At 38.6% G+C, this 12500-nt stretch overlaps 1 protein-coding gene across 1 annotated transcript in view; it reads left to right on the top strand.

Annotated features, from left to right (window-relative positions):
• The window catches only part of LOC111319412 (uncharacterized), an 8686-nt gene extending 1591 nt beyond the window's left edge, over positions 1 to 7095 (top strand). Inside the window, exons 3-4 of the mRNA XM_088745679.1 lie at positions 525 to 592; positions 1192 to 7095. Of these exons, the coding sequence (XP_088601805.1) occupies positions 525 to 592; positions 1192 to 6843 (5720 nt within the window). The 3' untranslated portion in view covers positions 6844 to 7095. The remainder of the gene's footprint in view (positions 1 to 524; positions 593 to 1191) is intronic.
• The last annotated feature ends 5405 nt before the right edge of the window (positions 7096 to 12500 follow it).

The raw sequence follows: 12500 nt of genomic DNA, 5'->3' as shown, positions 1-12500 counted from the left end.
CCATCACACACTTATCTCGTGCGTGGGAAATCAACGTCTCCTACCCCTAACCCTGCAGGGGACGGGACCTCCATTTATTCGTCCCTCTCCGAGAAGACGAACCATTTCTTGATGTTATAGAAAGGTAGCAAATTCTTCTCAATTATTTTAAGACCTTGAGTGTTGGTCCGGCCGGGACTTGAACCCTCGACCTCCCGCACAACAGTCCAGCGCACTATCCATTGGGCTAACTGGGCGGCGGTTAATAAGATGAAATAAGATAAAATAAGATACTGCATGAGAATTGTAGTCAGCGAAGAACATGAGGCGGAAAGCGCGTTTTTGAAGAATAAGAACTTTGTTTTTGTAAGTCTTAGAAGCTTGCCCCTGAGCGACTATGCCTGTTTTTCTTTTGCTTTTGTTTGTTTGTTTGCTTCCTTTTCTTCTATTCTGTAATGTTTTAGCTCTAAATGGTTTAATTTCTGGTTCTTCTCTTAAAATTGAGTGGCAGTAAATATATAAGATCTTTGTGTTGTTTCCTACAGGAGCCACTGCCTGTGCTAAACTTAAGAGATTCAAAGAAGCAATTACTTGGTGTGATAAGGGATTAGCTGTATCCTTTGAAGTAATCTTGACCATTGACATATAGTTTATGGGAGAAAATATGAAGAAGGGTATCAATTTATATGGGTACTTTTCAGCTCATGCTTTATGTGATTAAAAAAACTGGGAAAAGTGGTATACTCTTTTCAGCCACGACCTTGTCGTACTCTCCCTGCTACAGATGGTACGTATAATGTTTGGTTAAAGACTCTAAAATTCATGCAGCCAGTGTGTACATTGTTCCTTGGCAAGAGATCTCTCTGAAACGCGTGGAAAGGTAAGCTTAGTAATGTTCATGTGGCGATATTCTTCCCTAACTTTTGCCCACTACTGACACATGCTGCTCAAAGAAAACAGGCAATCAAGTGTTTGGAAACAAGGGGCTATATTCAGATATCTCGAGTTAAAATTTGAGATTACAGACAGAAAGGAAACTTTATGTTATGTGCAGAGTTACTTCAGAACTAAGTCTTACTGCATAGATGAAACATTCACTTCAGTTGTAAGCCCTTCTTAAATCAAATACCGATGTGATCAGAAACACCTTTTTTGTTTTTGTATTTTGTTTTTTGATGTTTTATTAATGGTGTAACCTTAACATAAAAAAAGATTGAAAAAAAGAATAAGATCTTGTTGTCATTGAGAAGTCATTCTGTCAGAGAAGTGGGAGGTAAGTCCGTGGAGGAAAAAGATCATATCAGCTGTGATCACACTAGTGCAAGTTCAGGTGATGTAAAGAAAGTAATAGACTACTATAATCAACTTGCTAAAATTGCCAAAGAAATGGGTGACAAGTCAGCTGAAGGGTGTGCTTATGGTGAACTCGGGAATGTTTTTCTGAGTGTACGTGAAATCAGAAGAGCTGTTAACTACTACAGCCTTTGTCTTCATATTGCTAAAGATGTTGGTGACACACCTCTAAAGGGAAAAGCCTACAGGAGTCTTGGCAGTGCTCATCACAGACTCGGTGATATAAAGAAAGCCATAGAGTACCACCAACTACACCTTAAAGTAACTAAACAAATAGGAGACAAGTATGAAGAGAGTGTGGCTTATACCAATCTTGGCAATGCTTATCAATCCCTGGGTGATTTCAAAAAAGCATTAGAGTACCACAAATTACATCTTGAAATAGCTAAAGAAATAGGAGACAAGGGCGGGGAGGGCAGTGCAAATGGCAGTCTTGGCAATGCTTATCAATCCCTGGGTGATTTCAAAAAAGCATTAGAGTACCACAAACTATGTCTTGAAATAGCTAAAGAAATAGGAGACAAGGATGTGGAGGGTAAAGCTTATGGCAATCTTGGCAATGCTTATCAATCCCTGGGTGATTTCAAAAAAGCATTAGAGTACCACAAACTATGTCTTGAAATAGCTAAGGAAATAGGAGACAAGGATGTGGAGGGTAATGCTTATGGCAATCTTGGCAATGCTTATCAATCCCTGGGTGATTTCAAAAAAGCATTAGAATACCACAAACTACCTCTTGAAATAGCGAAAGAAATAGGAGACAAGCGTGGGGAGGGCAGTGCAAATGGCAGTCTTGGCAATGCTTATCAATCCCTGGGTGATTTCAAAAAAGCATTAGAGTACCACAAACTACATCTTGAAATAGCTAAAGAAATAGGAGACAAGCGTGGGGAGGGCAGTGCAAATGGCAGTCTTGGCAATGCTTATCAATCCCTGGGTGATTTCAAAAAAGCATTAGAGTACCACAAACTATGTCTTGAAATAGCTAAAGAAATAGGAGACAAGCGTGGGGAGGGTAATGCTTATGGCAATCTTGGCAGTGCTTATCGATCCCTGGGTGATTTCAAAAAAGCATTAGAATACCACAAACTACATCTTGAAATAGTTAAAGAAATAGGAGCCAAGCGTGGGGAGGGCAGTGCAAATGGCAGTCTTGGCAATGCTTATCAATCCCTGGGTGATTTCAAAAAAGCATTAGAATACCACAAACTACATCTTGAAATAGCTAAAGAAATAGGAGACAAGGCCGGGGAGGGCAATGCAAATGGCAGTCTTGGCAATGCTTATCAATCCCTGGGTGATTTCAAAAAAGCATTAGAGTACCACAAACTACATCTTGAAATAGCTAAAGAAATAGGAGACAAGGGCAGGGAGGGCAATGCAAATGGCAGTCTTGGCAATGCTTATCAAACCTTGGGTGATTTCCAAAAAGCCATAGAACACCTCAAACTATGTCTTAAAATAGCGAAAGAAATAGGAGGCAAGGGTGTGGAGGGTCGAACTTATGGCAATCTTGGCAATGCTTATCAATCCCTGGGTGATTTCAAAAAAGCATTAGAGTACCACAAATTACATCTTGAAATAGCTAAAGAAATAGGAGACAAGGGCGGGGAGGGCAGTGCAAATGGCAGTCTTGGCAATGCTTATCAATCCCTGGGTGATTTCAAAAAAGCATTAGAGTACCACAAACTATGTCTTGAAATAGCTAAAGAAATAGGAGACAAGGTTGTGGAGGGTAATGCTTATGACAATCTTGGCAATGCTTATCGATCCCTGGGTGATTTCAAAAAAGCATTAGAATACCACAAACTACATCTTGAAATAGCTAAAGAAATAGGAGACAAGCGTGGGGAGGGCAGTGCAAATGGCAGTCTTGGCAATGCTTATCAATCCCTGGGTGATTTCAAAAAAGCATTAGAGTACCACAAACTACATCTTGAAATAGCTAAAGAAATAGGAGACAAGGGCGGGGAGGGAAATGCTTATGGCAATCTTGGCAATGCTTATCAATCCCTGGGTGACTTCAAAAAAGCATTAGAGTACCACAAACTATGTCTTGAAATAGCTAAAGAAATGGGAGACAAGGGTGGGGAGGGTAATGCTTATGGCAATCTTGGCAATGCTTATCAATCCCTGGGTGATTTCAAAAAAGCATTAGAATACCACAAACTACATCTTGAAATAGCTAAAGAAATAGGAGACAAGCGTGGGGAGGGCAGTGCAAATGGCAGTCTTGGCAATGCTTATCAATCCCTGGGTGATTTCAAAAAAGCATTAGAGTACCACAAATTACATCTTGAAATAGCTAAAGAAATAGGAGACAAGGGCGGGGAGGACAGTGCAAATGGCAGTCTTGGCAATGCTTATCAATCCCTGGGTGATTTCAAAAAAGCATTAGAGTACCACAAACTATGTCTTGAAATACCTAAAGAAATGGGAGACAAGGGTGGGGAGGGTAATGCTTATGGCAATCTTGGCAATGCTTATCAATCCCTGGGTGATTTCAAAAAAGCATTAGAATACCACAAACTACATCTTGAAATAGCTAAAGAAATAGGAGACAAGCGTGGGGAGGGCAGTGCAAATGGCAGTCTTGGCAATGCTTATCAATCCCTGGGTGATTTCAAAAAAGCATTAGAATACCACAAACTACATCTTGAAATAGCTAAAGAAATAGGAGACAAGCGTGGGGAGGGCAGTGCAAATGGCAGTCTTGGCAATGCTTATCAATCCCTGGGTGATTTCAAAAAAGCATTAGAGTACCACAAACTACATCTTGAAATAGCTAAAGAAATAGGAGACAAGCGTGGGGAGGGCAGTGCAAATGGCAATCTTGGCAATGCTTATCATTCCCTGGGTGATTTCAAAAAAGCATTAGAGTACCACAAACTAGATCTTGAAATAGCTAAAGAAATAGGAGACAAGCGTGGGGAGGGCAGTACAAATGGCAATCTTGGCATTGCTTATCAATCCCTGGGTGATTTCAAAAAAGCATTAGAGTACCACAAACTAGATCTTGAAATAGCTAAAGAAATAGGAGACAAGCGTGGGGAGGGCAGTGCAAATGGGAGTCTTGGCAATGCTTATCAATCCCTGGGTTATTTCAAAAAAGCATTAGAGTACCACAAACTATGTCTTGAAAAAACTAAAGAAATAGGAGACAAGGGCGGGGAGGGAAATGCTTATGGCAATCTTGGCAATGCTTATCAATCTCTGGGTGATTTCAAAAAAGCATTAGAGTACCACAAACTATGTCTTGAAATAGCTAAAGAAATAGGAGACAAGCGTGGGGAGGGCAGTGCCAATGGCAATCTTGGCAATGCTTATCAATCCCTGGGTGATTTCAAAAAAGCATTAGAATACCACAAACTATGTCTTGAAATAGCTAAAGAAATAGGAGACAAGCATGGGGAGGGCAGTGCAAATGGCAATCTTGGCAATGCTTATCAATCCCTGGGTGATTTCAAAAAAGCATTAGAGTACCACAAACTACATCTTGAAATAGCTAAAGAAATAGGAGACAAGGGCGGGGAGGGCAATGCAAATGGCAGTCTTGGCAATGCTTATCGAACCTTGGGTGATTTCCAAAAAGCCATAGAACACCTCAAACTATGTCTTAAAATAGCTAAAGAAATAGGAGACAAGAGTGGGGAGGGTCGAACCTATGGCAGTCTTGGCAATGCTTATCAATCCCTGGGTGATTTCCAAAAAGCCATAGAACATCTCAAACTATGTCTTAAAATAGTTAAAGAAATAGGAGACAAGGGTGTGGAGGGTCGAACTTATGGCAATCTTGGCAATGCTTATCAATCCCTGGGTGATTTCCAAAAAGCCATAGAGTACCACAAACTACATCTTGAAATAGCTAAAGAAATAGGAGATAAGGGTGGAGAGGGTAATGGCTATTTCAACCTCGGTAATGCTTACTTTGGTCTCGGCGACTTTTCACAAGCCAAGAAGTCATATAACCTAACGCTTAGAACTGCGATAGAGGTTGAAGACAAAACCTTGGAGGCATCGGCCCACTATTCATTAGCAAATGTTTTCGATTCACTGGGTCTACTACCAAACGCCGTTGAACATTACCTAGCTAGCATAACCTTATTCAATACTCTGAGAATACTTCTAAAATCTAAAGATAAGTGGAAAGTTAATTTTCGAAATCAGTATCAAATGGTGTATACGGGTTTGTGGAGAGTTCTCTTGAAACAAGGTAAGATAGACGAAGCCTTATTTGCTGCTGAGAAAGGACGAGCTCAAGCTTTGACTGACCTGATGGAATCCAGTTTTTGTGGAGGAACAAGTCAGCCTAAGGGAGACGATGTAGGTTTACAACTTTTAAAGAAAATTCCATCAAACACTGTCTTTCAGGCAGTGGAAAAAGTCGACGTTTATCTCTGGATTGTGTCTGATGGAAATCAAATTCAGTTGAGACAAAGTAAACTCAAAGATTCTCTTTCAGAAAATAGTGGAGCAAGCCAGTCCTTTGAGTCGTTCGTCCTTGATGTCCATACAGAACTTGGTGTTCTTTCTAATGTGAGATGCGAGAATCGATCTTTGGATACTTTGAAGGAATGCCGCTCAAAAGTTCGTAAGGAAACTGGAGAGGACACCCCTCAACCTCTTGTCCAAAAACAACAGTGCTTGGGTACTTTGTATGATAACATTATGAAGCCGGTGGCCGACCTGGTTGAAGGGAATCAGCTGCTAATTGTTCCCGATGGACCTCTGTGGCTCGTTCCGTATGCTGCATTGAAGGATGGTAATTCTAAATACCTTTGTGAATTATTCAGAATCCGACTTGCTCCATCGTTAACAAGTCTCAAACTCATTGCCGATTGCCCAGAAGATTATCACAAAAGCAGTGGCGCGTTACTTGTAGGAAACCCGTGGGTAGGCGAGCTTACTGACAGCCATGGAAAGAAACTCCTGGAGCAGCTTCCGTGCGCTCAAGAGGAAGTAGAAATGATCGGACAGATTTTGAAGATCACTCCAATCACTGGTAGACAGGCCACGAAACGAGAGGTGTTGAAAAGACTCAATTCCGTTTCCTTAGTTCACTTTGCGGCGCACGGATGTATGGAAACTGGCGAAATTGCTCTCACACCTGATCCAGACCGAATATCTATTGTGCCAACGAAGGAGGATTACATTTTAACAATTGGAGACGTGTTGGATATTGAACTTCGCGCCAAACTTGTTGTGCTCAGTTGCTGCCATAGTGGTTGGGGCGAGATCAAGGCTGAGGGTGTGGTTGGCATCGCGCGAGCCTTTATGGGGGCTGGTGCTCGGTCTGTTGTGGTGTCCCTTTGGGCGATTGATGACGAAGCTACTCTTGAGTTTATGAAATGCTTTTATCAACACCTTGCAGAAGGTAAACTTGCAAGTGAGTCTCTAAACCTGGCCATGAAAAGCCTCAGAGAATCAGACAAGTACAGCAACATCAAATACTGGGCGCCTTTTGTGTTGATTGGAGATGACGTCACTCTTGACTTCAGGGCAAAGGAATGAGAAAATTTGAATATGAAACCAGATCGATGAAAAGTGTTTTTTTTTACCTTAAAAAGAAAAGTTGGCGCATGCACTTGGAAAGCTTGAATGTTTCTTTGATTTTGGAGTTTTTGGCTTCTTTTCATTCCTTTTTAGCTTGCCACTATTTTACCTGTATTTGAAATGTCGTTGCTAATATTGTTAATTAAAACTTGAGATATGTAACTTTTTTGTTTGCTGAAGAAATAAAAACAGACTGTATCGTTAAATACTGATGAGTGGAATTGTCTTTTTTTTACCTTTACAAATTTAAATGCTTGCCAAGAGAACAGAATGTGACAAGGCTTTTGTTGTGAAGGCCTGACGTAGTTGAATGGTGATCACGAGATTTCAGTTATCACCAAAATGACAGTCAACTCTATTCCTATATCATAATCAGTTGTACGTATGATGCACGATCGTCGCAGTAGAGAGCGCTATTTATGCAATAGCGAAAATAAGACCTGAAAAAAATCAAGCCTGTACGGGATTCGAACCACTGACCTCTGCGATACTAGTGCAGCGCTCTCCCAATTGAGCTAACAAGCCAACTGAGAGCAGGCCGTTAAGTTGATTCGTAATAAACCCGTGATGATAAACCAGATACAATGAATATATGAAGTTCATATATTTCATTTCAGTTGTACCGAAATCAATTTAAAGGTTTTTCTTGTACATAACCAGGAGCTTGTCCACAGGGTTTTCACTATATTTATGCTCTAAGCTTTTGATAAGCCACCAAATTGTTCATTATTTGCAAAAGTTGGGTAAAGTTTGATTTCAAAATTCTATAATTTGAAGCCATATCTTAAATAAACTTGGGTGGTTTTCCGCATAATAAGTACTTATTCTACAAGGACGTAAAGACAGCAGACTGGCAATAACTCTCAATATAGAAACGACAACTTTGAGTTTAAATTTACAAGACATGTTTCGACATTCTTATGTCATCTTCAGTTGCAAATGAGCTTTTAACGGTTGTATATTTGAATTTATATTAAGGTACGTTACAAATTACTTGTCAGGGCTTACGTTACAATTTGAATATTAAATACGCGAAAAATTTAAATAGAGTGCGCTTGACTAGACCCAAATAATGATAATGATAATAATAAAAATAATAATAAAATAAAAGACCACGGAGCAACTTAATTAAAAGGAAAGAGACAATTCTAGATGCTTCAATTGCTGATTAAGAATTGGTTTTTCCCACTTAATATGCAATGCCTCTTTGATCTTAATTTGGTATTTTGAAGCGGCAGAATCTAAGATCGTGAAACATTCTCTATCACAAGAGTCAAGACATGCCCTTGATGATTGCAGGTGCTTGTAAATGTGCGAAGATTTGTCCGACAAGAGGTGCTCACGAACTCGTGTACAAATGTGGCGAGTGGTCTCACGAATATAACTGGCATTACAGCCAGCACACGAAAATTTATAAACGACACGCGAACGTAGACCTAGCACATTTACAAGCACCTGCAATAATCAAGGGCCTGTCTTGACTCTTGTGATACAGAATGTTTCACGATCTTAGATTCTGCCGCTTCAAAATACTAAATTAAGATCAAAGAGGCATTGCATATTAAGTGAGAAAACCCATTCTTAATCAGCAATTGAAGTATCTAGAATCGTCTCTTTCCTTTTAATTATGTTGTTCCTTGGTCTTTTGTTTTATTATTATTATTTTTTCTTTTTTTTTTTTTTTGGTCTAGTCAAGCGCGCGCTATTTACATTTTTCGCGTATTTAATATTCAAACTGTAACGTAAGCCCTGACACGTAGTTTGTAACGTACCTTAATATAAATTCAAATGTACCACTGTTTAAAGCTCATTTGCAACTGAAGATGACATGACAATGTCGAAACATACTTATTCTACGAATTGAAATTACCTTGAAAAAATCATTTTCCTTTTTAGAGTTTTTTCATTCCATTTTGATCCAATCTAATTTCATTAGTGCCAAGATTGCCATTCTAAGCATGATTCGAAGAGGTAAATATATAACATGATGTTACTGAATAGATCTTAGGTAAGATGACTTCATATACTTAGAAGAACAGGCCTCATTTGCACTAATTTTACCATGAATCTTAGCATTTTTCTTGGTTTTTTTTTGTGTGTGTGTGAGTTTTCTCTTCATTTCAGTCTCTTAGGAACACTTTCTAATTACATTTATGACTCCGCATCTTGAAATTGAGGCCTGGAGGTTAAACTGGGTCTACTTAATGTACATTTGTACATTTATATGTCCATTTTAAAGACCCAGAACAGAAAGGTTGAAATTTTCCTCGTAATCTAAACAATAAAACAGCTAAGCAGAGTTCACTGTACGTGAGGTTTCATTATTTGTAAATTCTAATGCTCGTGACATGGTAATTGTTTTTTCAGTAGGAAAAATATTTACACACATAAGTAAGGGAAGCGATTCAAGTACATGTAAACCATGTAGTCCTGAAAGGGAAGTACTGAGTAGAAAAGGCTTATGAATAAATGTAAATCTGAGAAGGTTTACGGCTTCAGAATAAGACTTTCAATTTTTGAAAATTTTGTGGTCAAATTTTTTTGTATTTCTTTACAGTTACCTTAGTATAAAGTAGAGATGTCTGATAAAGTCCTTATTGGTTTTTAAATGATTACTAGGTATTCAAGGCTTGCTTTGTACTTAGGATCAGTTGAGTGGTCAGAAGTTAGAGATATACTGTACCCCAGCAGTTTGAGAGGAAATCAATCAAATCAATCTTACCTTAGCAGATTTTTGTAACTACCATGTGTTCTTGTAATAGTTAACCTGCATATGGTTGAATATGATGTAACGTAGGATTTTTTTAACAAGCTGGGATAGTTTCAACTAAATATGCTTTGTATAATGTCAATGTACTTCGCGTAAATTAGTTAGTTGCTTGTTTTATTCATAGTTGAAGATAGTTCTTCATTTTACCTTAGTGTGTTTAACTCATGAACTCCCAACCTCAGAGGAAATCATGATGTTCTCGCAACTGATTAGAATACGTATGGTTGTTGCTTAATTCAGATAATTCTGTTACATCCCGTTTGTACTAAAACTTGTCATCCAGTTTAAATTTATCTTGATTTTCATGAACACTATGTTTGCCATTGTATTAATAGTGTGAGGAGAGTTCAAATTACGATCAGTCTTGGGAGTTCATGGTTCATTTTAGTTTCTTGTGAACTTAGCTGCCATGATTGTCATGCTTAGCATGTTTTGAAGAGCAAAATACCAAATGATGTTTGAGATGTAAGACCCTTCAAAGCCAACGCAGTTGGTTCAATTGAAGTTCCTTTTATTATTCAGAACAAAAATTCTCCAAACTGATGAGATTGCGAGCTAATGCGTTTCTTTGCTGCTTAATTCCGAGAATTCAATGTTATGTCTAGCAAAAAATTATCCTCCAGTTTAGAATTTCTTTCATTTTTATTGACACTATGTTCGTCAGTGTAGTAACACTGTGAGGAGAATTCAAATTACGATCAGTCTTGGGAGATAATAACATCATTTTAGTGTCTCCGTTTAGCGTTTATGTTTACTAAATCGTCTATAGCAATTCAATGTGGTGTCTCGTGTACTTATTTTGTACTTTGTGGTGGAGAAATATATATTTTGTAAAAGTAGTGCTTTGATTTTCATTGTCTGTCTCCATATTCTAAGGATTCACAACAAGTGAGCTGCAGAGACATAGAGACTTCAAAGCTTGTTATGACCCGCGCGCGCCAAGTTGATTATCAGTCCAGCTGACAGTGTACCAGAAGTCCTTATGTCAAACCCCACCCCCCCCCTCCCACTTAACAGACGAGCTACTCTATTCTATTGCATCTTTTCCAATGTTTATCGTTCCCTGAACGATACCCCTTGAAATGCATCTCGGTGTCTTTTTTTCTTACGCAAGTTTTTATCACCATTAACATTTGCGCAATCCTTTTTTCTCCTTTATTTCGAGGAAACTGGAAATTTTAGCATCAAAAGGTATGACATGTTTTGATTATTATACGTTGCCTGAACTTTTCTCCACAAAGCATAAGACGGTCAGTCAGCTGATATCTGTCGTAATCTTTTGAGCATCATGGGCGCTCGCACCTGACACAAACAGATCGTCACAAGAACTCAAACTTGTTTTTTCGTATTCAAGCCCCTGGCTCAACGACAACAACAACAACAGCGTTTATTTAAACACGATAAAAAAAAAAAACTCAGCAAAAGCTGATGTGGTCGTGTGCAAACAATGAGACTAAATTCTTAACTAATTACAAGAAGACTAATGCAAGATTTCGGTTCTGTCCTCGTGTACCGGTTCACAAGAGCCGATACAAAAGACCGAACAATACACAACAGCTAACCAATGACTCCTAAACAAAGAAAGAACAATGGTAATTCCCTTGTGAACCGGTACACCAGGACAGAACCAAGATTTCTACATATTTACAACAATAAAAATTCTACATAGTACATCATTATCATATACGTGGCTTAAAAATACACTTGAGCGACTTTTTAAAAGCGTCAACGTCTTGAATTGATCTCATTTGATTTTCCTGAGCGTTCCACCGAGTAATTGACTTGTATGAGCATGATTTCTTGACCATATTGGTCTTGGGTCTAGGTAGCTTAAATGTCATTTTCCTCCTGAGGTCGTAACTGACTTACATACTTTTCAAAACGATAGTTCCAAGGACATGGTGAAAGATGATAATAGGCTTATTAAGGCCTTAAAAAATATCGCAGATTTTAAGACCGAAATAAACTCCGGTCAATTGTTTATTATTCAAAGCATTTATATTATAAAACCTAAAACTTTGAATTGATGTCAATTGTTCCAATCAACTCGTTACCATTTACACTGAAATTTCCGCAAAATATTAAGGGGGATTATGTGTAAACATTAAGATTGTACTACAATCAAAGGGATCGAAAGGTGAAACATTTTCAGGCGCCATCTCGTTTGCCAGAAAACCGGAAGTTCCATAACAACTAAACCGTGTTCCTTTCGTGACTTGTGCGTCGAGCTTTCTTGGAATCATGAGCGAGGGGATTCCCCTAGAAGACAGCTTCCAAAATTGCGTGTTGTCGCGTGGTGGGTTTGTTCTGTGTTCCATTAAGCGTATATCGACTTACATTTGATACCTTTTCAATTCTGGTGACCTCCTTTACCGCAGATTAGGATGGCACGATCGTTAAACAGCTGATTACCTCTAAACACCGTTTGTCTGACAGTACGATCTGTGATTAGTTGAGTTACAGATGAGGTTTAGTTTTAAAGGTAACGCTTTCGATTGATCTTTTCCTTCCTTAGATCCGTCATGATTAGCTTCGGTTAATGACAAACAAATATTTGTCTGTTGTACTGTCTGATTTGCTTGCATTCATTTCTCATGAATAGTTTGATAGTGTTGCATAATTTAGAAATCATCAGTGATATTTCTTGACTAAGCCCAACAGATGTTTTAGTGGATATTTTCGGAATTAGCGACCATACGTTTCCTTGGCAATCTTAAATTGGTTAAAAAAGGTTTGAAACTGGATTTTTATAAAAAGGTTTGGAGGTTTTGATTTCCTATTAGACGCTGATGAAGCAGTTTCAGTTTCGATGCCACTGTTCACCAAGCAAAAGAACAAACCAGTC

Source organism: Stylophora pistillata, chromosome 14 (genome assembly GCF_964205215.1).
Source record: "Stylophora pistillata chromosome 14, jaStyPist1.2, whole genome shotgun sequence".
NCBI lineage: Eukaryota > Metazoa > Cnidaria > Anthozoa > Scleractinia > Pocilloporidae > Stylophora > Stylophora pistillata.
Note: the sequence above shows the minus strand (reverse complement) of the source record. Positions and strands in the feature narration are given on the sequence as shown.